This window comes from Mustela erminea, chromosome 15 (genome assembly GCF_009829155.1).
Source record: "Mustela erminea isolate mMusErm1 chromosome 15, mMusErm1.Pri, whole genome shotgun sequence".
NCBI lineage: Eukaryota > Metazoa > Chordata > Mammalia > Carnivora > Mustelidae > Mustela > Mustela erminea.
The window spans coordinates 78834808-78861301 of record NC_045628.1 but is presented as its reverse complement, the minus strand read 5'-3'; the positions used below and the strand labels follow the sequence as shown (position 1 = coordinate 78861301).

The 26494-nt window shown below is 39.0% G+C and overlaps 1 protein-coding gene across 5 annotated transcripts in view; it reads right to left on the bottom strand.

Annotated features, from left to right (window-relative positions):
• Window positions 1–26494, bottom strand: part of LOC116574179 (phospholipid-transporting ATPase IB) — a 595210-nt gene that overhangs the window by 427999 nt on the left and 140717 nt on the right. For all 5 annotated transcript variants that reach the window (XM_032314763.1, XM_032314761.1, XM_032314760.1 and 2 more), the window contains exons 3-11: window positions 21187–21286; window positions 20620–20718; window positions 19585–19630; window positions 18904–18944; window positions 14217–14290; window positions 12103–12172; window positions 10542–10669; window positions 9115–9226; window positions 2712–2877 (exon numbers count right to left, since the gene is read on the bottom strand). In XM_032314763.1, the coding sequence (XP_032170654.1) occupies window positions 2712–2877; window positions 9115–9226; window positions 10542–10669; window positions 12103–12172; window positions 14217–14290; window positions 18904–18944; window positions 19585–19630; window positions 20620–20718; window positions 21187–21286 (836 nt within the window). The remainder of the gene's footprint in view (window positions 1–2711; window positions 2878–9114; window positions 9227–10541; window positions 10670–12102; window positions 12173–14216; window positions 14291–18903; window positions 18945–19584; window positions 19631–20619; window positions 20719–21186; window positions 21287–26494) is intronic.

The window sequence follows — 26494 nt, the reverse complement described above, 5'->3', positions numbered from 1 at the left end:
AGAAATTGATCACAGCACATGCAAAAAATTCAAAAGCATGTATTCAAAAAAAATCTATTTAATCTGAGTGGAAACCTTTGGCATTTAAGTCAGAAGCTATTTCCCTCTCCTTTCCCCTTGAGCCATGATGCTTAAATTCTGTTCTGGGTGGGTGGTTGAGCTCACACCCCACCCCCTGTATCCCCAGCTCCATATTGCAGAAATTCTATCCCAGGATGAGACAGGCTGGTACTCAAGAGTAAGGCAGGTTGTCAGGACAGGAACAGCCTGAGGAAGATGACATTATTTGGAACACAGCATGAAAAAAGCCATGCCGAGGGCACTGTCAAAAACAATAGAGATCCCAGTGGCTAATAATTAAGGAAGACAAATATCTCACAGTGCTCATAGGGGAAAAAAAACCCAGAAGACTAGCCAGAAATTAAACAGAGATACCTATGGGAGGAATGGCCTAAGAAACCTTGGTAAGATCACACTGAATCCTGGTGGCCCAGAAGGTCATGTCCAAACATAAGGCTGCATCTGCTCAGGAGGGACCAGAGAGGGTACTTGCAAGCTACTAGACCCTGACTGAATGTTGCGGACTTTAAATTCCCAACACTGAAGGCATTCCACATGCCAGAGGTCAAAGAACCTCTGACTTATCACTGGCTAACCCTCTAAACTATACTGACCCCTAGGAATCCAGGCTTAAAAATAAAAACAAGGAGACGAGTGATTGCTAAATAAGATTGGGTTTCTTTCTGTGGTGATGAAAAATGTTCTAAAGTTAGGTAAGGGGTAAATGTCCACCATCTGTGAACATACAAAAACCACTATATACATTAAACTATATATTTTTAAATCATTAAAAACTCTAAACATGGGACTAAAGCTGAGCAGTAACAGCAGAGGCTGTATACTGCAGGAGAAAACAGACTTCACAGAATTTTTCCAGGCAAATCAGTAAACAGATTAAAAAAAACAAAAATCAAAAAAAGAAAAAAGAAAAAAAACAGCAACAAGCCCCAGGATGAAGAGGAAACAGAATCCAGAATTGCCACAGCATATTACCTAAAGCGCCCATTTTCAACAAAAAAAAAAAAAAAATATGAAACATACAAAGAAAAAGGAATAAAGCAATAGAAACTGCCTTTGAGGGGGACCCAAATGATGGACTAAAAACTTCAAAGAGCTGTTAGAAGTATATTTAAAGAACTAAAAGAAACTGTTAAAAGAATTCAAAGAAAGTATGACAATAACTGTTTGATCAGAGAACATTGAGATAAAATAGAGAACCCAAGTGGAAATCCTTAAACTGAAAAGTATGATAACTGAAATGAAAAAAATTGCCAGTGGAGTTGAAGAGTAGATGTGAGCTAGGAGAAGAGAGAAACAGACTAATCTCAATACAGATCAATAGAGATTGCCCAATCTCAAGAACAGAAAGAAAACAGAACAAGGAAAAATTAACAGAGCCTAAAGTCACATCATGTGGACCAACATGCACATAATGGAATTATCAGAAAGAGAAAGGAGTGAAGATGTGGCAGAAACAGTATCTGAATAAATGATAGCTGAAAACTTCCCAAAATTGATGAAATATATTACTGTATACATCCACAAAGCTCAACAACTCCCAAACAAAGTAAACTCAAAGTTATCGAAAACCAAGGACAATTCTGAAAGCAACAACAGAAAATGGTTCACACATAAGAGAAAAGGTAAGATTAACAGCTGACTCCCCATAAGTACAATGGAGGCCAGAGGGGAGTAGGATAGCATAGGCAAAGTACTGAAAGGAAAAGAACATTAAGTAAGAACTCTACAAGAATCTTGTATCTTCAAAACTGTGCTTCAGAAACAAAGGAGAAATTAATATATTTCAAGATAAAAACAGAGAATTTGTTGCTATCCAATCTACCTTACATTCAGAAATACTAACAAATTCTCCAGGATGAAAGGAAATATCAAATAGGAATTAAACATAAAGGGTATCAGTAAATGTAATAACACAGGTACTTACAAAAGACAATTACATATTTTTATCCTTTCTTTTGGACTTAAAGAAGCACAGCAAAAATGATTATAAAAGGGTATCATTGGACTTATACACAGATATAATATATATGCCAGCACAAAGGAATGAGAAGATAAAGCTACAAGAAGCAAAGAAATAACACAAGCTGGTAATTAAATCTACAGGAAGAAATGAAGAGCACTAGAAATAGTGAATAAGTAGATTCATGTAAAATAACTCTATAAGTACATTTATTTTCTTTTTTCTTAATCAACATTGGATAATATAAAGTAACAATTATAACTGGATTGTTGGGTCGATAACACAGATTTAATATATATGATAATAGCACAAGGCAGGGCAAGAAATGAATCCACACTGGAGTAAAATTTCTGTATTTTACTGGAATTAAGTCAGTATTAATCTGAACCAAATGCTGATTCTCTAAGAGATTTATTATAATTCCTAGAGCAACTATTAAGAAAATAACTCAAAAAAGAGTTACAAATACAATCATTTGAATATAAAACAATCCCCACTTGTGTCCATCTTCATTTCATCACATGACTCCTAATCTTTCAAGAAGGTTGACCTTTTATAGAGTAGCCAAAAGAATGAAGGATGGCATGGACACCACACATAAACCACACTTGGAAGGGTTTTCCAAAGTAGTTTCATTCTACTTCAACAAGCACTCCCTACTGACACTTACCCATCTTCTTGATGTACCAGTTCTTTCCACCTTGGGACCCATTCCAGTACAGGGCCCCCACCGAGCTCACCAAGGCCATGACCAAGAGGATGCCAAACAACACCAGGATCTGCACATTAGTCACTTTCTCAACATTCGATCTTTTGAGAGGTGCTTTTGTGGAATTCTGTACAACAGCATTGAAAAATGAATAAGAGTCACAGAACAGGCACGGGGTTAAGGAGTGGGGAAAAAAGGAGGTAAGTTAACCAAATTTAACAAATAAAAAGTCTATATTTTTGCCAAATAACCAATTAAAGTAATAAGTGTGCCATTCTCCTGAATCAACAGCTAGTTTCAAATAAAGAACACATTTTGACTCCTCATGATTCAATCTGTACTTATGATTACATTTTAATATAAAATTAGCTACTTTTGCAATCTTAGAAAAAAGTTCTAAATCACTTAAAATCAGTTTAAAAGAAATCAGGAGGTCATTAATTTAAGAGAAACTTAAAGATTCTGTATCATAAAAATCTAGACTGAATCTTCAAATAATAGAGCTCTATAATTAATACACAAAGAACTATTTTTGAAGTATTTATTTTCCCCTGAAAATTGAGGAAAAAAAGACATACACAGACACATACACATCCAAAATGCAAAATAGGTGTTGACATCAATAGGTGTCAAAATAAACGAATGGACAGAGTTCATTTGGAAAACTGAACAAGAAACAAGCAGGAAAGTCAGGAAAGCTCTAGTGGCTGTGAGAAATCTGAATGCAGTCTTGAGTCATAAACAGAATGTAGACAGGAAAGTAAAACAAAAGTGGAAAACAGCCTAGCCATCTATAAACATGCATGATCTGACTTCTCACTGCAGGTCGGGAAACCATCCCAGCTCAAACAGAAGCCAGTGTTGGCAAGTGAGTTCAGAAAGATTCGTTAAAGTCAGATTCAAGGACTCTTACACATAGGTGAAAATTTTGGAACTTTCAGTACTAGAAAAGTCAATAGAACTATTTATACTAGACAATTATGCACTTGAAGCTAATTTACTAAAAATGTTCTGACTGTAATTGTGGCTGGAAAAATAATGGCTTCGCCAATGACATCCATGCTCTGATACCTGGACCCTGCCTGTAAATACATTATTTTATATGATAAATGGGGTTTTGCCTATGTGATTAAATTAAGAATATGACTGGGGCACCTGGATAGCTCAGTCAGTTGAGGGTCTGACTCTTGGTTTTTGGCTCCGGTCATGATCTCAGCATCCCAGGATCAAACCCTATGCCAGGCTCCATGCTCATCATGGGGTTTGCTTGTCCCTCTCCCTCTGCTTCCTGCCCCCCAACCAAACTTTCTCTCACTTATTTAAAAAAAAAAACAACTTAAATTTTAAAAAATTAAGGATTTGACTTGAGGAAATTTTCTTGGATTATGCGAGTAGGTCCAATTTAACCACATGGGCCCTTAAAAACAGAAAATGAAGAGATCCTTTCCTGGCTACAGTCAGAGAGAAATGTGACCACGCAAGAATAGCCCAAGAAATACAACACTGCCAGCTTTGACAATGGAAAAGGGGGTCACAAGTCAAGAAATTTGGGCAGTGCTAGAAGCTGGAAAAGGCAAGGAACAGATTCTCCTCTAGAACCTCCTTGAAGTTTCCAGAAAGGAATGCTGCCCTGCAGGCATCATGACATAGATAGGACCGTATCAGACTTCTGACCTACAGAACTTTAACATGACAACTTTGTGTTATTTTAAGCTACTAAATTTGTGCAATTTGTTATGGCAGCAATAGGAAACTAATACAGTAACCCAGAAGATGGTAATAATCCATTCCTGGAGGTGAGCAGAGCCTGGATTAGATCAGAAGCCAGAAAGTAGATAGGGGCAGATGGACACAGGAGCGTTAATCTACAGGTCTCTCTCCAGGAGTCACAAGCTTGGTCTCTCTACTAGCAACATCTGTTTACAAAAATCAGGTGATCTGAAAGTTGAGAGGCATTAAATGGCCATAAAAATGGTGCCTTGTGCAAAACTTCAGTCAGCATTCTTCACTATTCTCATCTCATCTGATCATTAAAGGAGCTAGGATGAAAAGGTCTCCAAAAATAAGAATATGAATAAAGCCACAACATAGAAATAAAATCAAATGAAAACAGAGAGCAATTCATCCCTAAATTCCCTAGAGAAGCTCATACAACAACATCACACAAATACTACGATCATGGCCTGGTTTTCTGCAGGGGTGGAGAGGTGGGAACTCAGTTTATTGGCAGTTTTGAAATGTTTCAGTATTTAAGAACTACAGCAACATCTTTCTTTATATTCTCTTTTCCTCCTTTCACTTCAGGTCTCTGAATTATTTGTCCTTTACAGATTAAAAAAAAAAGTCCTTTAAATTTCTAAATGGAAATCTATCAGTGACGGCTGACCCAGAGATCAAATCCCATCCTCAGGTTGCTAGGGAAAACGTACCACCTCAGGTCTTACAGAAGAAGCCAACGGACTAGTTCCAAGACTGTCTACCTCAATCTTTTTAAAACTCCTGAATCTTATTATTTTTAACAAACATTCACTGGAGTACAGGGAGAAAAAAAATTTACAACAAGCATCATTTCTAGGACTCTGATAGTTCCCTAGCTTCTGATCTTTTCCAGTGGTTCAGTCATGGCAGTCAACAGGGTTAGGAAAAATTATCTTTCATCCAATATAAGTGCCCAAAACATCACACACATTTTGTTGAAAGTCAAGTTCTGCCTACTCACTCCCATTCCCTGAACATTTCAACTTTCTTTTTTTTTTTTTTAATTTTTTTAATTTATTTTCAGCGTAACAGTATTCATTGTTTTTGCACCACATCCAGTGCTCCATGCAATCCGTGCCCTCTCTAATACCCACCACCTGGTTCCCCCAACCTCCCACCCACCCCCCGCCACTTCAAACCCCTCAGATTCTTTTTCAGAGTCCATAGTCTCTCATGGTTCACCTCCCCTTCCAATTTCCCTCAACTCCCTTCTCCTCTCTAACATTTCAACTTTCAATGAGGAGCTTTTAATGTTAAATTCTGACTAGCATTTTAAATTCTTCCATAAAATTCTTAGAAAATACTGCTGCTTTTGAGTAATGGAATTCTTGATAGAAATAAGCATCTTTCAATTAACATCTTTCATGAAGATGTTAAAGATTATGTGAATCTATACACATGTTAAAACAGAATTGTATAGCAAAAAAGTTATGTTTATTGTTTGTTAATTCAACAAAATTTAAATAGTGATAAAAATAATTAAAACTTGAATTAAGTGGCTATATATAATTCCAGAACCATCTCTATTAGTCACTTAGTTTTCTTAGAATGTTTTGCTATTACAAAAAAAAAGAAAAAAAACTACGAAACTAGTGCTAATAAATGTATTTAATAAAAATTTTACTTATAGTAGTTACAAATAAAAACCAAAATGTCAGAGTTTGAAAACATTTATAATTGACCTGAATTTAAACACTTTCTGCCCTCCTAAGAAAGTAGTCCATAGAGTAACTAGTGAGAACATGGACTCAGGAGCCAAACTGCCTAGGTTTGAATCCTAAATCTCTCTCTTTCTGAGTGGGTGTGTAACTTCGGTAACTACTTAGACACTGGGTCTCCTCATCTAGAAAATGGACACAATAATAGTATCTTCCTCATAGGGCCATTATGAGGAATAAATGAGTTAATACACGCAAATCGCTTAGAATTAATGCATGTTGGCACTAAGTATTTGCTGTAATTAAAGTGATGATACCTCTTTCCCCTTCAACTGATAGAAACAATAATATTGAAAATATTTCTGCATGTAACTATACTGAACTTGAAACAAGGTAACTCTGAAGGGAAGACACTGAGGTATGAGTTTATAGAATAAACAAAAAAGTAGAAGAACCCTAAGGCAATCGTGCTTCCCCTCTGTGGTCAAGCAGCACAAGCCCAGACAAAAAATGTTATTTCACAAACAAGATGACTTCCAGCTATAAGTGTTCTATTACATTCCTCTTGAAAGCTCATTATTTTTACTTGTTGTTTCAGTCCTAAAGGCACAGCAAGTCTAGTGCAGATGTTTCTGGGTCTTTCCATCATTCTGTACTAGAATAGTCAACACATAATAAGCCTTGCACAGGCCTATCACACGTAGGTGCAAGAAGTGCCTATCTCACTCACAAGAGCAAACGTCATGAGGCAGCTTTGTGCACACCCTGCTAACTGAAAAGATGATGGGATCATTTTGGGATATAACTTGATTACCTCTTACACCTTAGCTACAAAGCTGCACTACCAATGTCACCCTGAAAAAAACAACTGGTATACCAGGAATCTTGGGGAGTGGTTAAATTTGTAATATGCACAATCTAAAAACAGGTGTTGGCACCCCACCTAAATTTGAGCTTCCTGAAGTCTTTGTCATCTCTGTCTCTTCATCATAAAAGCAGACGTGATCTGCAGTTAGTAGAGCTCCAAGTGTTGGGTGCGGCTGCTGGGACTGGGCTAGGAAGTCAGAGGATACTTAATAGGTGGTAGAGCACTAAACCATTCATCAAGGTAAAGTCTTCACATACAGGCTGCTTAGAACCAACAAACTTTGAACTTTCTAGTCAGTTCTGAACCAGTGACTAGACACACTGAATAATCTTGATCCATCCAAGAGGTCCTCAGCATTCACCAAAATTTGTTCTCTCAGCCACCATGGATCTCCCATCCTCAGCACACACCCCCTGCAGCCATTCCAACACACCCTATCGTCCCAGGACCAAAACTTCTCCATGTCCTCATCCTCTTTTGGGAGCTTTTCTTACCCAGCTGAGGTTATCCTTCCCTGAATCCCCTCAAGCAGAGTGCTCCAGTGAAGACTCACGTGCCTTGGGATCTGAAGCCAACAGTACTTCTGACGCTTTCTGCTTCTAATGCCATGTTAAAACACTCACTCGGGAAACTCATGCCATTTGGCTACATTGCCTTCTGCCTCTTGCTCAACAAACCCACTAACCTCTCAGCCATGTCCCTCACTCTCTAAAAAGGTGAGTGGTTGGCTTATGATATCCATCTTGGCCCCAGCCCTGCCATTATCATGTCTTTAAAAATCAGAGCATGGAACACCAGAAGTATTATCTCTCAGTCCTCAAATGGCCTCCCACAGCTTTACCATTAGCTTCCTACTCCTATGGCTCACTCCCTGGTCTCTCCACCCCAGAAACTCCAAGACAAGTGCCCTACACACTGATCAGCCGGTTGAGCCTCTGAAGCCTTCTTATGTTCATCATCTCCCCCACTCCCTGCCACCCCATCTCCATTGTATCTCCCAGCTGGGGTAGACATGGGAGTCTATCACCTCATCTGTTCTAATCAACATTTAACACTCTCCTCCTCCAACACCTGACCTCAAACAGTAGACCAACACAAGAGCCCCGCCCCCCAACTCTCCCCAACAAAAATGGGTGTCTTGTATCTAGTCAACCAATGGCTCCAATCCTGGGTTGCCTGGCCTTTCTGTAGACACCCAAGGCCCTTTGTAATGACACATACTGCAGCTATTCACATTCTATCCAGTAACTCCATCTTACTCCTTAGTCTGTGCGGCTTCCAGAGGGTGAGCTTGGCATTTCACTATTGTGTCCACATGGCCTACTTCAAGACTTGGTGCATGGTGGTCACTAAATAGTTTTGAACTAAGAAATACAGTCAAACACATGCTTTGGGAGTGATACAAAAGAGCAGACAAGCTGAAAAACTGATTGTCATGAACAGCAACCATTAGCAAAATAAGATCCAAAAGATATCAAAGAAATAGAAGAAATGACACATTGGGACACTGATTTATACAGAATTTCAAAAGCTTTCTGGCCAAATACATCATAATACAAATGTGGGCAGCTGTAAATTCACATATATTTTGAAAATCATTAACAGGGAGGAAGAGCAAAATCACTTTAACTTAATTTTTTGGTGTATGAAGAATAAATATTAGTACAAAAATAACTGAATTTAAATTGCCAAGGATTCAATTAAAAGGACAATTTACTATTAAATCCTAATTTGTGGGGTGAGGAAGAGAAGTAGAGATAAAAGGAAGTGAGAATGAATCTCTGCTTAAGTCCAGAAGATAAAATGAAGTTAGAACTGACTGTCCCCCTAAATCCAGTAAAAACAAAGACCATTGGTATTTCAAATAAGAGGTAACAAATATCTGATAGAATAATGGAAATCCCAGAAAAAGTACCCAAGGAACAAGAAATAAGATGTACTTCCTTTCTAAATTTAGGTTCACAGACAAATTTGAGCCCCGTAAATGCAACATCTGCATTTGCACTCTCTACTTCATAAAAATGGACAGAAAAAGCAAAGACTGAAATCAGCATTGTTTTTCAGCATAGAAATGTTTTACCTGCATGAGTTTGGTGTCGTGTCCAGTATAAACAACTATGCCAAAGACCCACTGAGTATTTCTAAGCTGTGTACCTCTTAATAAGATCTGGTCAGGCCCAAGGGGAACAGGGCTAAAAATAAGAAACAACATTTATATTTAATGATAGTTTGACAAATGAGCATGAGCTTTCCCCCTTAAACATAAACCCACAATCAATTAATTAATTCAGTAGTTTCTTTTAGTCAAATTTGAACTATTTCACTGAGACAGAGGGGCAATAAAGGTTACCACTCCTTTCATCTACAAAAAAAAAAAAAAAAAAAGAAAGAAAAGAAAAAGACCCACAAAAATGTTTCATCCTATCCATTCATCACTACAAGAGAAAAATAAAATATATATATATATACATACCTGCATATGTATGTATATATGTGTGTATATGTATATAATGTGTGTGTGTATATATTTATATATAATTTTTCTTATAAAATTTTAGAGGGAATTGTGTTCTCTTAAAACCCAGGTATAAAACTCCACACCCAAAAGAAAATTGCTAAAATAACCAGAAGCTTATTCATGAGGAAACCCAGTTTATTTTATAGACTCTAAATCTAGAATATCAAAATTTGTCAAGGATGACTTAATGGTTAAATAAAAGGCTGAGTGATAATGTAGAAATTCAAAATGGTGAGCCTACTGAATGGCTCTGCATGCTAAAGGAAAACCAAGAAAGCAGTTGCAGCTGTCATCGTTATTTTGGGTTGATTCCCACGGTTAGGTCCTGCCCTTTGTGTCTGTTCAAAATACAAAGACGGGAAGCATCCGTAAGGAGCATGCAGATTAAAGATGGGTAGAAGGGAGAACTGCACCCCAACAGAATGACAAAAATGACTCTCCAACACTCAAACAAATGCCAAGAGGACAAAGACAATGGAATATAGACAACAGGGCAGTGAATATTCCAAAGGAAGAGTAATTACTGTTTCTTCCATTCAACTTTATAAAAACAAATGCTACTTAGAAGAATGCTAGTCAAAAAAAAAAGATGTTTCTCTAATAAATAGATTAGATCTCCTACACCTGAAAATGCTTCTCTTATGCTTTTCTGGACAATTTTATGCAGCCCAAACCACCTCTACTTCCTGGTAGGTAAGACACACAGAAAAACAGCCAGTGCCTTTAATCTCATTTCAGACCCTGGGGCTGTTTTCTTGACAAAAATAAGTTCCTTCCTTAAATTTAAGGGAAGGAAGGTTTATATTGACTGAAATTGTGCTTCAGGAAAGGCTCAGTCTCTCATATCTAAACTAAACATAAGAAATCTTAAGGTTTTAAAGTATTTTGAAGCCAAAAAAACAAGCTAATATTTTACCAATTCCAGTAATTCTTAGTCCCACTTAAGAACAAAAAAATAAAATAAAAACTAAGAAAAGCAAAAGTGATACCTTTTCCCATCTATGTGCAAGTTTCCAGTGAAGTCATAGAGATGACGGTTGGGTCCCTCACATTCTATAGTTCCAGATAACTTCATCAATACTTCCCTTGTTTGCATGTCGGCAGTGTGACTCAGACCCTAAAATGTTAAACCAAAAGAGGAAACTGAATACAATCTTCCGGGTTTGGGGACAACATTCAGCATCCCCATTGTTAATCTGAAGGAAATAATGGATCTTCTAAAACAGGGTCGATGGGGAGGCTAACAAATCAAGCTACCAGCCCCTCAAGATAGACTTCCAGGCAGACTGTGTCATAGCAACCTAATGCAAAAGTTTCCAAAGAATTCAGCAAAGTGCAAAGTTAAGATTCTCCCATTGTGGGGAGCCTGGGTGGCTCAGTGGGTTAAAGCCTCTGCCTTCAGCTCAGGTCATGGTCTCAGGGTCCTGGGATAGAGCCCCACACAGGGCTCTCTGCTCAGCGGGTAGCCTGCTTCCTCCTCTCTCTCTCTCTGCCTGCCTTTCTGACTACTTGTGATCTGTCAAATAAATAAATAAATAAATGAAAATGACATTTCTCTCATCATGCTGGGAAAATCCATGTTCAAGGAACCACGTATTCAAGCCCCTTGCAGACAACACTTCATTAACTCTCCTTTAATACAAGTCATAAAAACAGAATAAAGCATTCTTTTACTATGTTATAGTAGTATTACATCTAGTACTCAGCAACTCTTCTTTAAAAACAAAAGACAAAAACAAAAACCTCACCAAAATCAAACATCTATGGTAGAAAAGAAAGACAGGTGGACAGAATTAATCAAATTCAACTTCATGCAACAGAAAATTTGAGCATCAAATGCTTAAAATTTCTGTTACAGTAAAGACCATTTTTCATTCTAGAATTAAAATATATGGTAAGGGGGCACCTGGGTAGCTCAGTGGGTTAAGCCTCTGCCTTCAGCTCAGGTCATGATTTCAGGGTCCTGGGAGCAAGTCCCATATTGGGCTCTCTGCTCAGTGGGGAGCCTGCTTCCCCCGCCCCCCGCCTGCCTCTCTGTCTACTTGTGATCTCTCTCCGTCAAATAAATAAATAAAATCTTAAAATAAAATATATGGTAAGAACAGCTTTAAGGCATAGAAGTTTTGTATCTAATATATTACTTTCTAGAATTAAATTCTCAGTTAAAACTACCATGTAAAGTAAGGTACCCAGAGCTTGTCTACTGTATCTCTCTATATAGATGACGCCCTTTCCACCACACACCTCAACCTCAGTTGACAGGATCTCTTTCCACCTACATTAACAGACATAAAGCTCAGACATAAATTAAGGCAAGATACCCTTCATGACCCATACTTGAATGAAGCTCACTTTTTCTAACCCTGCTGTCTCTTTCAAGGGCCTCCCTTCATTATAAAAGCCATGTTCTTTCCATGGGTTCCATTAGGGTTAAGGCAGAACCCTTTCGAGCAAGGCATTTTTCTCTAGAAAATACACTGACTAGTACAGTGGACCAAATTTGCAATTTGGGTCTCCTTAACAACACAGGTTCATAAAAGATTACTTTACCTGACGTATTTTAAGGTTCGTCTCCCCATCTAGATTAGCTGTTTCGACGTAACACATTGCCTGAGGTTCACTACGGAGAGAGAAATTTAAAAAGCCAAAGTTTAGTGAGATCCCCTCCACAAATTCACAGCTCATAAAGTCTGTACTGTGGAAACTGTGTCTGCTGACTGGCCCTTCAACCACTCTAGTAGTAATTGACCAGAAAGACACTCCTCCTTGAGGCTCAACACCAACACAAAGTTTTTTGCCCAATGATCCACCCTTATGGGCCCCACATAATGGATGGTTTACCCTAAGTAGCAGAGATAACTGAAGAGGAATGAGAAGAGGACTGGTGGGTTAAGGGAAACACAACATGTTCCAGCTGAGACCCCCACCACTGTGCTTGGATGACTCAAGTCTGAGACTCGGCCTGCTCCTGACCAAAAGACCCACCCTAGCCACAGCCAGTACAAACACATCTGCGGAAAAGCATCACAACCAGAATTCAGCAATCAAGACACAGGCTTGGCAAGCCCTTCCTTCCCTGTACCTCTTGCTATGTCAACAGGTAACTTTTTAATCAAAACACCCAGTTTTAAGGACAGAACACTCGAAGAATAACAATAAGCATGGCAGGGGCGCCTGGGAGGCCCAGTGGGTTAAGTGTCTGCCTTCAGGTCTGGTCATGATTCCAGAGCCCTGGGATGGAATCTTATGTCAGGATCCCTGGTCAGCAGGGATCCTGCTTCTCCCTCTCCCTCTGCCCCTCCTCCTGCTTATGTTCTCTCTTTCTCCCTCAAATAAATAAATAAAATCTTAAAAAGAAAAAACAATAAGCCTGGCAGATACTGTGTTCCTATTTCTATTCACAATTAGTGGGTCAGAAGAATGGAGTCTGCAACCCACTGGCTAAGTTAAAATCTCCTACTGCACCCCTTGTGGGCTGTGTGGACTTAGAAGTTGTTTCATCTGTTTCTGTTTTCTCATGCATAAAGAAGCAGGGATACCAAGGGTTTGGGGAAAGATTAAATGGGATAATGTACTCAGTTATAAATGAGCAGAATGTACAGACTCAAACCGTAATGTGCACCCTAGAAACATGTCAGCTCAGACAAACCATCTCATATTAAAAGCATGTTTTCCAAAGGTTACGGCAAAAACGCATACCCCAAACCATCAAGTGATCCACATTTCACTATTTCTCTTGTTACCAATCAATAGGAACAAACACAAGCCCTACCCTATGTATATGGCGCTCTTCTCTATGGGCCTGGGATCCCATTTTTAAACCTTTTATCTTGAGCAGAAAATTCAATGCTAATGCTTAGAATCCAATGTATGATCAAATCCAATAAAACTAACACTGTCTGCATTCAAAGAAAATGCCAACAATGCGAGCATCTAGGATTCCCTGCAGCACATAAACATAGGAAGTTCGAGTCTTATCATAGAATTAAACTTGAAATGCAAGAAAAGAAGTTTATTCATATCCTAATTGTAGCACTCCATCTTTGATGTATACTTTCATGTATCAAGCCAAGGAAAAGTCAAGGACTGCATCGTCCATTATTCATGTCAGTTAGTGATTAGTGATACACTGCCAGCACGGAACTGCCTGGAGAGCATGGCCATGCACTTGGGCAGAAAGGGGACACAGCGTGGATGGATAAGGGGCAACAACAACCACAGGTCATGTCTCTGCTGTGAACATGGCCTGGATCTCTGAGCAGCTTGAAAAGGAGGCCCTGGCCCCAGGGGAAGACTCCTGGCTTCCCACCAGGAGACTGGATCTCAAGCCTTACAGTCTGCGTGTCACTGACAAAATCACTCCACTGCTCTGGAGCACCTCCTATGAATGCGGAATAGCCCAGAATGGCTACGAAAGTAAAATGAATCGATATATCTAAAAGAGTTCTACAGAAATACAAGGGGATGAATGGGAGAAAGGAAATTTAGGATTAAGGTAGGAACAAAAGAAGGAAAATAACAAGTAACTGAAGAAGAGGCCAAAGAGAAAAGGCTAGTGCCTCTGGGGGTGGAAGGGAAAGGCTGGCTTGCGATTCCTATAGTCACCACTTAATGCTTTATTGTTCACGTTTATTTGAAACAATGTGTCCGCTCGCACACCTGACCTGGAGGACAGCAGGGCCATGTCTGCTGGGAGGTACTGCCCATTGACGACCTTCACAATGTCTCCCACTGCCACCTAGAAAACCAGGGACAAGGACAGAGAAGCATGAAAGACAGGAAAGCACAAACAGTCTTTAAGTTGGTTAAATATTTGAAGGAAAAATTACTATATAATTATGCCATAAAGCTTAAGACAGAACCCAAAGTATTTTCCTTGACAAGAACAGAACAAAAATTTTTCAATACAAATGGTAATATTGCCTTTCTGCAGTGACAATGAATGAAAAAGAAAAAAACAAAAACAGAAAAGGACAGTGAGAGAAGAGAAGAGTCAGAACAACTATCAAGGTCTCATTTTCTTACAATTATTCCATCCACTTGTCAGTCGCACTCTTGAACTTTGGGACAATCCTCCAGCTGTACACAGTAGGGGAGCATGGTTAAGTGCACAGCTCCAGAGCCAGCCTGATTGCAGGGCTCAGATCCCCGGGCTGGACTCCTTACTAGCCCTGAGTAACCCAGAGCAAGTTATGGAAACTCTGTGTGCATCAGTCTTCTCATTCATATATATAAAATGAGGTTGAGAGCACATATTTCATGGGGTTATTGCAAGAATCAATGAGTTAACACACATAAATTTTCTCCATTTTACAAATGGGGAAACTGAGGCTCAAAGAGACATAACTGGATCAAGTCACACAGTCAGTGATTGTTAGACCCAAGATTCAAAACCTAGTAAACTGGCCAGTGATCTGATTACAAGGTAATAACTGAATTCACTGCAAACAGTGCATCTAAAGGTCCCCTGGAAACATACCACTTAAAACAAAGATTTGTATAGCCTCAAGAACTTCAACAAGAAAAAGAGTCACAGCCAAAGTCAGAGACGACGTAGGAAAACAGACTCGCCAGACACAAGACCCCAAGCTAAGGTAAAAGGCCTTAATCTGCTGAACACAGGCACCATGCCCACGGGCTTATAAATCCTTTACATGACGTCACAGAAGCACCCAGCTAGGAGAATATGGGCTTTCAAGCCAGGCAGGCTGAGGTTCAGATCTGAACTTCCCAGACACGCTAACCTGGGATCTGGGGAAGTTCTTCACCTCTGTGAGCTCTAGGGTCCTCACTTATAAAATGGAGAAAGAGTAACACTCACCTTGTAGGGCTGATGCAATGATTAAGGAAGTATATGCAAGCACCTGGCCTGAAACAGGCATTATGCTAAGTGCTAGTTTCTATCAGCAGGAGTACAATCGATGGACACTATGTGTGTGAAAGTCAGACAGGTCACGATGCTCAGACAGCATAAGAACAAAGGCTGTTCTCAGCACACATAAGTTCAAAACTCAAAATGGGCACTATGCCTTACTTCTTATTCTAATGCATGTTACTATTCTCCTAGAAATCAAGAATTTCAAACTGAATACTTCTGAAATACTTATGAAACTAATATTCATGAAAGACTCCTGGATCTTGCAAGCTAAGAGAATGGCACTGGCAGGTGCCTATATTTAACTCTTTATTAGGAAAAAGGGGAGTTTACTAAAAACATGTCTTAGTATTAGTTTTGAATTTGAACTATTAGTTTTGAATAGAACCACTACGAAGCATGTGGGGAAGTAAGGAACCAGGCTCAATGTACAGAGGGGGGTTAAAAGTTAAATTCCAGAACCACTGTAAATTTGAAGCTAGTATCATGTTAAAGGCAAAAAAGTCATAGGCCTTTAAGTATATTCCACATTTCACAATAAAGGCAATATTAAAAAATAGGTGCCACAGAACTATTTTAACAACCAGCAGTACAACAGCAAGGAATGCTTATGAAAATTGAAAATGTTTCTAAATGTAAAAAGTATTTTATGTGAATAGTTTAATTACATAGAAAAAAATCAGAAGAAGCTATTAGTTAAAACCTAGAAAGGAAAATCGGTCGTGTTTTCAAAAAAAACAAAAGGCAGTGGATTTTTCTCTTTGAATTCAGTGGGAGGACAAGGGAAATTATGGCTTTCTCCCATCTTAGTTAATTAACTAAAGAAAGATTCATATCCCAGTAACAAAGTACTAAGAAATTCTATGCACATGAAAAACTACTTGGTTGGAAATGTGTTTGAAAATGGTATTCTATTTTGTGGTTCTTATGCATGGTTGTCCCTTGACTGTGTGAAGTTTCCCAAATGAGAATTTCTAAGGTGAGAAAGAGCCCCTCTAGGTGCCTGAATCCACCCTAGCCTCAAAGGATTTCTTAAGCTTCTTAATTTTGAAGAACAAGCTCAAAGGCCTTCTCAAAGTCAACCAAAGCTATCAAGTTGCCCTGAAAAGCTGTCTCCCAGCCTTCTATTCTGCTACAGCTCAGGGGATGGCCAGCGCAAGCTCGGCATTTCAGATGAGCGCTGTATTGCTTTGGAAAACTTATAGTCACGCACCTTGGCTGACAGCTCTGGGGCTTGGTACCTCTTACTGCCTGTCTTCTCCCATATTCTCATCCCTGTTCTGAGCCACTCTGCAGCATTGCCTGGCTTTCCTCAGACTTTCACCCAGTTCCCTCTGTCTTGAACAGAATTTCCCTCCTAAAATAGTTATCTCTCATCCATTCTTCAGAAGAACATCAGAACATCACAGGAGAGAAGCATTTGCTCATCTGAACTGATGGGTCTAGACTTGCCCACCCTCCCAGATGTTTCAGAAGCACCTGAAGCATGCCCCACACAGAGCTCAGCACCCACACTGCATTCCTCCAGCTACCTGGCACTCCCACAACACCAGTGGTTTGGGGGACAGCAGTGTCAGCCTCACCTGGGAACTTGTTACAAATGCAAATTCCAAGGCCAGTGGAACACCCCAATCAGAAATTCTGAGTATGGCCAGCACAGCAATCAGTGTTAGACCTGCCAGTCAAGCGACTTGGACACCCACTGAAGGCTGAGAACCACGGTGGACTGCTCCCTAAGGGCAGGGGTCATGCTTTACTCTTACTTGCATCACCAGTGCCTAAAACCACCTTGGGGACATACTAAGAGCTCTACCGAGACAAACAAAAGCATTTTAATTGAAATAGAAATATTTGTGGCAAAGCATATAACAGGTATTTGGTTTGGGATTTTTTTAACTTTGAATGTGTGTAGGAAATGGTAACAAGCTTTAGGGGTCTGTGAGGCCATCAGCTCCTGGATCCAGAATTCAGAGATCATTCCATTCTCTACTGTTTCAAGTAGTGCAAACATCTCGAATCCAAATGATTCTTCATTCCCATTACTGTTCGCACCTTTCTGGGGGTGGGGAGGGCGGGTAGTGTCAGGAAGCACTTGGAGAAACAGAGGTCATTCCTAAGTGCAGTGGGAATCCCTGAACCCGCATAACACTGGGAGCATTTCTAACCTCTATGAGGTCAAGAATTTCCAACCACTTGGCCAAGAACCACAGACTTCCAATGAGAGAAAGAGGTTGATTAGTACTGACATTACAGGACTCCTAGATTACTACGAAGGTTGAGGTGTTATCACGAAACAATATAGAGAGATTTCATTGCTCTCTTATAATAAAGTAAACAAAACACAAACTAAACTGAGGGCTGTGTTACTGTATCACAGGGATTTCGGGGAGAAAAAAGATCAGAGAAGCATTTTTAAACCCTGCTTATTAAATGGTTAGCAGGAGAAACTGTGGTTAAGTGGATCTTCTAAAAAGCAGTTTTCTCTTGAAATCATAATAATGAGCTTCATGTCCTGAGGTCATGAGAGTCACGCCCCCTGCAAAAATCACCTCATGACCATTAAGAAGTTCCAGGTAAAACAGAGGCCCACTTAAAAAGCTAACTTTATCAGATGCAAGACACCCAGATGGCACAGCATATTTCTTCTACATTTTCTATTCATCACTATAAACAACCAAAGACCCTCACCACCCCCAAACCCTCCCAATCTCATGTTTCCAGGAATGTGGAGACAAACCCTTCTCACTGCCGCCGAGGTAAGAGCAGTCACTACTCATCATGATAACCAAGTTCAGAATAGAAACAGACTGGCCTCCAACCCCCATTCCACCTCTGTTTACATTTCACTGTAAAATCTTAAATCCAAAACTCTTCCCACCAGAAACATTAGAAATGAGATTCTCCAAAGTTAGAAAAATCTTTAAAAATAAATAAATAAATAAATAAATAAAACTGGATTTAGTTGAGAAGAGAAGAACAGGGAAAAGGATTGGAGTTGGAAACTAGAGTATGCTTTGATATTTCAGAAGTATCCATCAGGAGCAACAAATTTCACAACTATGAACTGACACAGTGAGCACTTTCCAGAAAAAGCAGGGAACCGCCAAGTCAACGGGCAGCAGTTTTAAGTAAACCTCATGGGAAACTCCACGATATAAAACTTACATGAGAGATGAGTGATGTCTTAAGCCAAATTTTATCTACTGCAAGCAATACTAGCAATTAATTATAAGTCCCCAAACCAGTACTTTCTGGCAGATCTTTAAAATTAGGATTTTTTAAATGTTTTATTTAAATTCAATTAGCCAAAATATAGTACATCATTAGTTTCAGATGTAGTGTTCAATAATTTATCAGTTGTATATCACACCCAGTGCTCATCACAACACGTGTCCTCCTTAACGCCCATCACCCAATTACCCATCCCCCTCCCCCTCCCCTCCAGCAACCCTCAATTTGTTTCCTATAGTTTTTACCTCTTTCCACATAATGGTATGCCACATACCATTTCTTAACACTGAAAAGGAAAAAAACAATGTGCCAGTTAATCTTGGTGATAATCGAAATAAAATCAGCTTTATAAAATCTAAGAGGTTCCTTTCAAAATTCCACTTAATTCCAACATACCATATCTTTAGACATAAAGGCATACCACATCACTCCTCAAAATGGAGCCCAACCCACATACCATACATATATTAATAAACACACATATAGAGATACATGCATATAAGTTAAAACTAGCCATATTTATCCAAGGAGAAAAAGATCACCCTGTTATGAGATTTAAACGCACACATACACACATACACAATACAGACCTAATATCCTAGAAATCAATACAACAAAAAATAGAGCAGTAGGGAGCAATTATAAACCAAGGATGGGAATGCTTGGACTTTTTACAGACCTAAAGTATGTCTAGCTCCTGAAAATTACCACCTTTTCTAAATTTCTAAAACAGACAAATTCCTTTCAAATCTTAGAGCTGGGACTCATATTTTGTTGGACCGGTTTGTAATTTTGCTATTTCTTTACAATATTTCATAGATCATTTCCCTCCACTTATCTCAATACCATTAGCTACTTATTTTAAATGCCTTCAATGTGGGTCTGAAGCTTTCTAGCAGGAAAAGGGACTCAGCCTGGTGTCTTACCTATTGTTTTCTTTTTGTTCACTGCATTGTCTGCCTTATGCCGCTTCTGTTACCAGAAAGAAAAGGAAGTTCTTAGATTCAAAAGTTCCAAATGCATCAGTGAAACAGCAACAATAGATCAGGAGAGAAACAGGGTTCCAGGAAACAGACCAGCAGCAATGCGAACACTGTGAAACTCAGTTCAGAAGTTTGTGACCCGGCCTCACTCCCTAAACTCAGTAGACAAATGTCCCAAACGTGGATGCAGCCAAAATGTCAGCTACGACATTTTGGCTCCAACAAGGAATAAGCACTCTGGGGTATGGGACTTCTCACACCTCGTTTCTTTTAGATCAGACTAAAAGAAGTATTCCGTATGATAAATTCAACAACAACCGAATTCATTCTACTGGTAAAGAACTTTGTGAGCAAAGTACCTCTGATTCGTATTCCATTTATTTGTTTACCTATTCCCAGAAAAATGTACACAATGTGTATGAGTGTATGTGCGCGAGTGTGAAAAGGAGACACAGAGGTAGGGAAGGAGGGAGGGAGGGAGAGAGAGGGAGGGCTGGAGGGAGGGAGGGGTAAAGAGGAAGAGAAAGACCCTGGAGGCAAGACCACAGATGGAGAAAGGGGGAGAAAGCATGAATGTGGCTGTAGCCATTGAACCTGGAGATACACCGAGAGAAGTCTGAGGAGAGAGAAGATTCATAAAATTACCTCAGGCACAGCCAGCCCAATGCTGCTATACTAGGCAGCAATACCATCCTTTTGATACCCGAATTAGCAAGCTCTAAAGATGGATAGGAACATCAGTGATAAAATCAAAGAGGGTTTACAGAGCTAACATTAGAAAACACAGTTTAAACTACTTCTGTGTCCCTATATAGATATTTAAGACACTGTGTGTATGCGTTCCTTCCCCAAAAATACCATCATGAGCCTTGAGAAACCGGTTAAGATATTGATTAATTTCCTATCTTTGACAAAGAAAAACAGAGCAACAAATAAATTACAATAGGAAGTTTTTATTCTATGAAAGCAAAGACTTACAAAATCTTCCACAATCTCTTTGATGCCTGCAATTGTTAAAATAATGATCAATGGCACCAGGGTGGTATATCTTCCTGTTGGAGATACGTCTGGAATTTGCTGTAAGACAAGAGACCAAAAGAGGAAGTCGACAAATTAAAATTTTGAAGTCAAAACCCTCTACACAAAAAAGAAAATATGACACTCACCACTCGCTCTTTTGAAGTTCTGTTCCATTTCTGTTATACGAAAGGGATTACCTTCTTTTAAAAACTAGCTATGTGTTTTACATATTTTAAAAATCTTACCTAACATTGCTATGTTGTTTAGGACTGAAAGGGGTTAAAAGTATGGCTTTTAGGCCACTTTTCAGTGCCTCTTTTAGTAACTGCCATTATCCTTAGGGCAATATCTAAAGAAGTCTACCTTCATGCAGGGATCATGTCTGTGCCTGAAAACGATGACTGGATGAGAGGGTAAATTACGTTCAAGTATGACGACACTTTCAGCTAAGTGACCTTTTAGCAAAATCCCATTTTGCATGTAACTAACGTTATGACTTTTAAATCACTTTTAAAAAAGCATTACCTGTAGTAAGGCAATGAAGAGGAAGAAGGCATTAGCAGCTCTTCTAATCTGCTCATACAAGAATCGAGGTAGAAACGTCAACACGCTGTACTTGGCCGTACTAGAAGCACAAAGAAAAATGCTACTGTCAGCCACAGATCCAAAATCTACAGAGAAAACGGAAAGTGGTGAGAACTTTACAAGTGGTTTTAAAAATAAAATACTTCAGAATTTAGGAAAAGAAAATTGTTGTGCTTGCCCTGTCCCATAAAGATTTTGTAAAAGGATGCACCTGACAAGAAAATCTTCTAATGTGATCTTTCTTCTCTGACTTAGATGTATTTACTATTCACACAGTGTAAGCAGAGAGATTTACCTGCCTTCTAGGAGCTATAGTAAACAAATCAAGAGTATTCCCCAGGACACCTGGGTGGCTCGGTTGGTTGAACGTCCAACTCCTGGTTTTGGCTCAGGTCATGATCTCATGGGTAGTGAGATCCAGCTCTGCATGGGGCTCTATGATCAGCAGGGAGTGTGCTTGAGATCCTCTCTCTCTCTTCCTGTTCCCGCCCTTTCTCTCTCTAAATAAATAATTTTTAAAAAAAGAATATTTGCTAAAGTAAGATATATTTCAAAGATCCCAAATACCACAAAAAAACAAGAACACTGAAATAAAGAGTGAGATACAAACACCAATTGAGTGATTCACACAAGCTAGTAGAATTATTCCAGGGTTTGTGACATGAGACGATTCTTAATATAAAGCCACTGATTTGAGGTAGCAAGTCAAGTCCATAAAGGAAGTTCTGGGTCTCAGGCATGTGCATAACAGGTCAATGAGTCCCTCTAGATACCTACCATGGGTGTTTTTTTTGTTCAACTACAGTGGAATAAACTCCATTCTCATCATACCCTTCATTTGGCCACCTTTGCTCATACCTATTTGGAATTTTTTCCCAGTTTTATTGAGAAATAATTGACATACATCACTGCATCACTTCAGGCATACAGCAGGATGTTCTCATTTACATATATAGTGAAATGGTTACCATAGCAGGTTCCATGAACATCCATCTTCTCATATGGGTACAAGAAAAAAGGGGAAAAAATGAACTTTCATAAATACCATACAGCAGTGCATCTTGTTGTAAATTACACTCCTTATATGCATTTATCTTACAACTGGAGGTTGTACCTTTGTACCACCTTCTCTAATTCCTGCCCCCCCCAAATTCTGGTAATCACAAGTCTTATCTTTTTCTAGGAGTTTAGATTTGTTTTGTTTCTTTAGATTCCATGTGTGTGAGATCATATAACAGGTCTTTCTTTTCTGATTTACTTAGCATGCCTTCAAGGTCTATCCATGTAGCAAACGGTAGGATTCCTTCATTTTCTATGGCTGAGTAATATTCCACTTTATGTATATACCACAACCTCTTCATCCATCAGTGGATACTTGAGCTACTTCCATGTCTTGGTGGTTGTAAACACTGCTGCTATGAACATGGTGGTGGAGATATCCTTTTAAGTTAGTGTTTTTATTTCCTTTGGATATAGTCCCAAAAGTTGAACTGCTGAATCATAGGGTAGTTCTATTTTTTTTTTTTTTTGAGGAAACTCCATACCTGTTCCCATAGTGCCTGCACCAGTTTAGAGTCCCACCTTTTCTATCAATGCCAGCTTTTGTTACCTCTTACCTTTTTGATGATGACTATCCAAACCAGGTGTGACATGATAGGACCTTATGGTTTTAATTTGCATTTCCTTAATGACCAGTGATGTTGGTGTACCTGTTGATTTTTTATGTATCTTCTTTGGATAAATGTCTATTCATGTATTTTGCCCATTTTTTAATTGGGTTATTGTTTTTTTGCCATTGAGCTGTATGAGTTCTTTATATATATTACATATTAGCCCACTATCAGATATATGGCTTGCAAATATTTTTCCCATTCCAAAGGTTCTCTTTGCACTTTATTTGGTGGTTTCTTTTGCTGTGCAGAAGCTTTTTAGTTGGATGTAGTCTCCCTTTTTATTTTGTTGCTCTTGCTTTAGATGTCACATCCAAAAAATCATCATCCAAACTCATGTCAAGGAGCTTTGTCCCTATGTTTTCTTCCAGGAGTTCCATGGCTTTGGGTCTTATGTTTTAGTCTTTAATCTATTTCAAATTAATTTTTGTAAGTGGTGTAAAAAGAGTGGGCCAGTTTCATTTTTTTACATATGGAAATCCAATTACCCCAGCACCACTTATTGAAGAGACTGCCTTTTCTCCCTTGAGGATTTAATTTGTGTTGAATCTACAGATGCTCACATTGTTGCTTCCACCTGGGAATCCTCTCTCATCCACATGGTCTCTCTATAACTAAATGGCCCTTCCCATCTTATTTTCCCATTCAAACTTATATCTTCCATTAAGTTTGATCAAATCACAAAGATTCTTCTTCCTCCAAGCCCACAGGCTAGGGTTTACAACCACCTTATACAGTCTCTGCTTTGTTTTGTATTTTATTTATCTATTCCCAGAATAGATTCTGGGAACATAAAGAATGCTTACTTAAACTTTGTATGTTCCCACCACATAGCAGATAATCAATGTACAATGAAATAATCCAAAGGCATAAATTGAGAAGCTGAAGGGGCAAAATGAACCATCTGTCTTTTGGCTGCTTGAAGATTTATCCATAAGAGTAAACCTGCTTGACTTCTTACTTGCCTTCTGAAAGCAACTCTTAAATGAAATATATTGTAGCAAAGTTATCTATCTAGCAGGTTTCAAATACACAAATTAGAAGCACCAAAATAGAAGAGCCAAGGGTCTTCTTTTGCCTACGGTATTAAATATACATATTTAAAAAGTATATGAAAGCCATTTTTAAGACAGTCCAAACTTAAAGATTCTGACCTTTTAAAGGATATCTGCTAGAGCCTGCTAGAAAATGTGCTTGCATCGAGCCCCTACTCACTTATGTAGCACTTTGAGGTATAGGATATCACTGTGAAATTTTGCCAGACAGAAGAAACTAGCTCAAAACAAGCTTATTAAAGTGTAGGGTATGACTGACAAATTGAGACCAATTAAATGTAATAAAGAAGTGAACACTACAATGTTTATATGCAAACTGTTAAATTTGAGTACAGGCAGAACATGTGAGTAAATTGAGAGTGAGTAAAGGTCACTACTAAAAATTATGTTAGATTTATTTTAAATTAACATAGGAAAACTATCACTTTATGGCCCATAAAAAGAAATTTTGCCTATATTTGATGTATATCTGTAATTTTATTAATTTCATAGTTAAAATTTCAAAAACAGAAAAAAAAGTGTAGGGTATAAAAAATATACCATACTCATGCACATGATAAGCTCATGGTACAAAGTTCTTTTCATTGCAATTTAGAGAACAAATTCAAACAGAACACCATGCATTCCTTTATGGTGCACTGACCATTGAAATAAAGCAAACAACATTATCATAAAGGAAACATGAAAATCATATACTCTAAGACTAGAAAGCATCTTATAATGTAGTCTGACTACAACATTTGAACCCCAGATTCTATCTGTATGAAACAGACACACATACACTGTTGGCAGATGTCTTTGTATGAACATTTCCCACTTGAGTCCAGTACTAAGTATACTTAAGGGGAGCCACATGTCTCTGAAATACCATAAAAGTAGATGGTTGGAGCAGAAAGAGATCCCATTTATATGAGAAAACCAAAGATAAGATGGGGAAGGAAAGTATACTAACTTTTATTCTAGTCGAAATAGAAAAGTGAGTCTAAAATATTTTCAGACTCAAATAGAATGAGCATAGTCAATAAAAGTCAATAATTAAGAGAAACTGACATTCACCTAAGAGATGGCTACTGTGTAGTAGTAAAATAATTATCTTGATATACAACCTGATGTGTCCTGGGATGTTAACACATAAAAGTAAAATCAGCTAAAATCAGCACCCATCAAAATCATCCTACCAGAAGAGTTTAGGGTAGAACTTCTCCAACTTAAGAATGCATACAGATCACCTGGGGAGTCTTGTTAAAATATATTAGTTAGGGTCTCCAGAGAAACAGAACCAACAGGAATGTATATACGGAGAGAGAGTATCATTTTAAGGAATTGATTTACACAATTGTGGAGTCTTGCCAAGTCTAAAATCTGCAGAGTGGGCTGGCAGACTGGAGACCCAGGAGAAGATCTCGTGTTGTCCTTCGAGTCTGAAGGCTATCAGATGGCAGAATTCCTTCTTGTCTAGGAAGGTCAGACTTTGATCTATTCAGGCTTTTAACTGACTGAATGAGGCCCACCCACAGTAGAGGGTCATCTGCTGCATCCAAACTCTACCAATTTAAACATTCATCTCATTCAAAAATACCTTCACAGAAACACCTACAATAATGTTTGACCAAACATCTGAGCCCCATTGCCCAGTGCCCCCATGCCCCATGGCAGTCAGGTTGCACATGAAATTAACCAGCGTGTGCCTATTCTGATTCAGTGGGTCTAGAGGGGGCCTGAGAATTTGATTCAGTTTCTAAAGATTTCCAAGTGAGACCAATACTGCTGATCCAAGGACCACAGTCTGACCAGCAACCACCTTTGAACAGGTAGATTTGTTCAAATCTCCTACATGAAGTCAATCCAGCTGAACACAGTAAGACATAAAAAGGATAGAACATTTACCATCCACTGTAGCAGGGGAAAGAACAATCCACAGGGTGAAATGGGTCAGTGAAGGGGCTTCCCAACAGAACAGTTTGTTCACCCAGGTGAAGGAGCCACCCCCAAAAAGATTCCCACTCAGACCACATGTGTCAGCACTCTTGCCAGGAAGGCTGTTCACAGCAAGGACAGGACCTGGCTGCAAGTGGTTCTAGGTATTTAGTGCATCTTAGAACCTAGCAGATAGGGACAAATGACCAGGAGAAAAACAAGGGTTTCCTGTGGTTTACTCAGATTCTATCTAAACATGTTAGACTGATGTTTCTTGAAACAGGGTGGCATGAATAAGGAGTTTGTAAAAAATCCAACAAGCCTTCCTTCAACAGATACTTGCTGAGCCCCAAGCAAGTACTGGGCACTGTGCCAGGCACCACAGGGAACCAACTGGTCGAGGATGCAGACCCTCAAGGGAATTACATTCTAGAGGAAAAATCAGCCTGAAAAAAATATACAACAGGATACATGTGATAAGTTCTGTGGAGGCAAATCAATCAGGGAAGGAGGATGCAGAGGGGGACATGGGTGGGAGGCAGGGGAAGGGGCACAATTCTCAGTGGCATGATCAGGGAATGTTTCACTGAGAAGGTGATGGGTGTG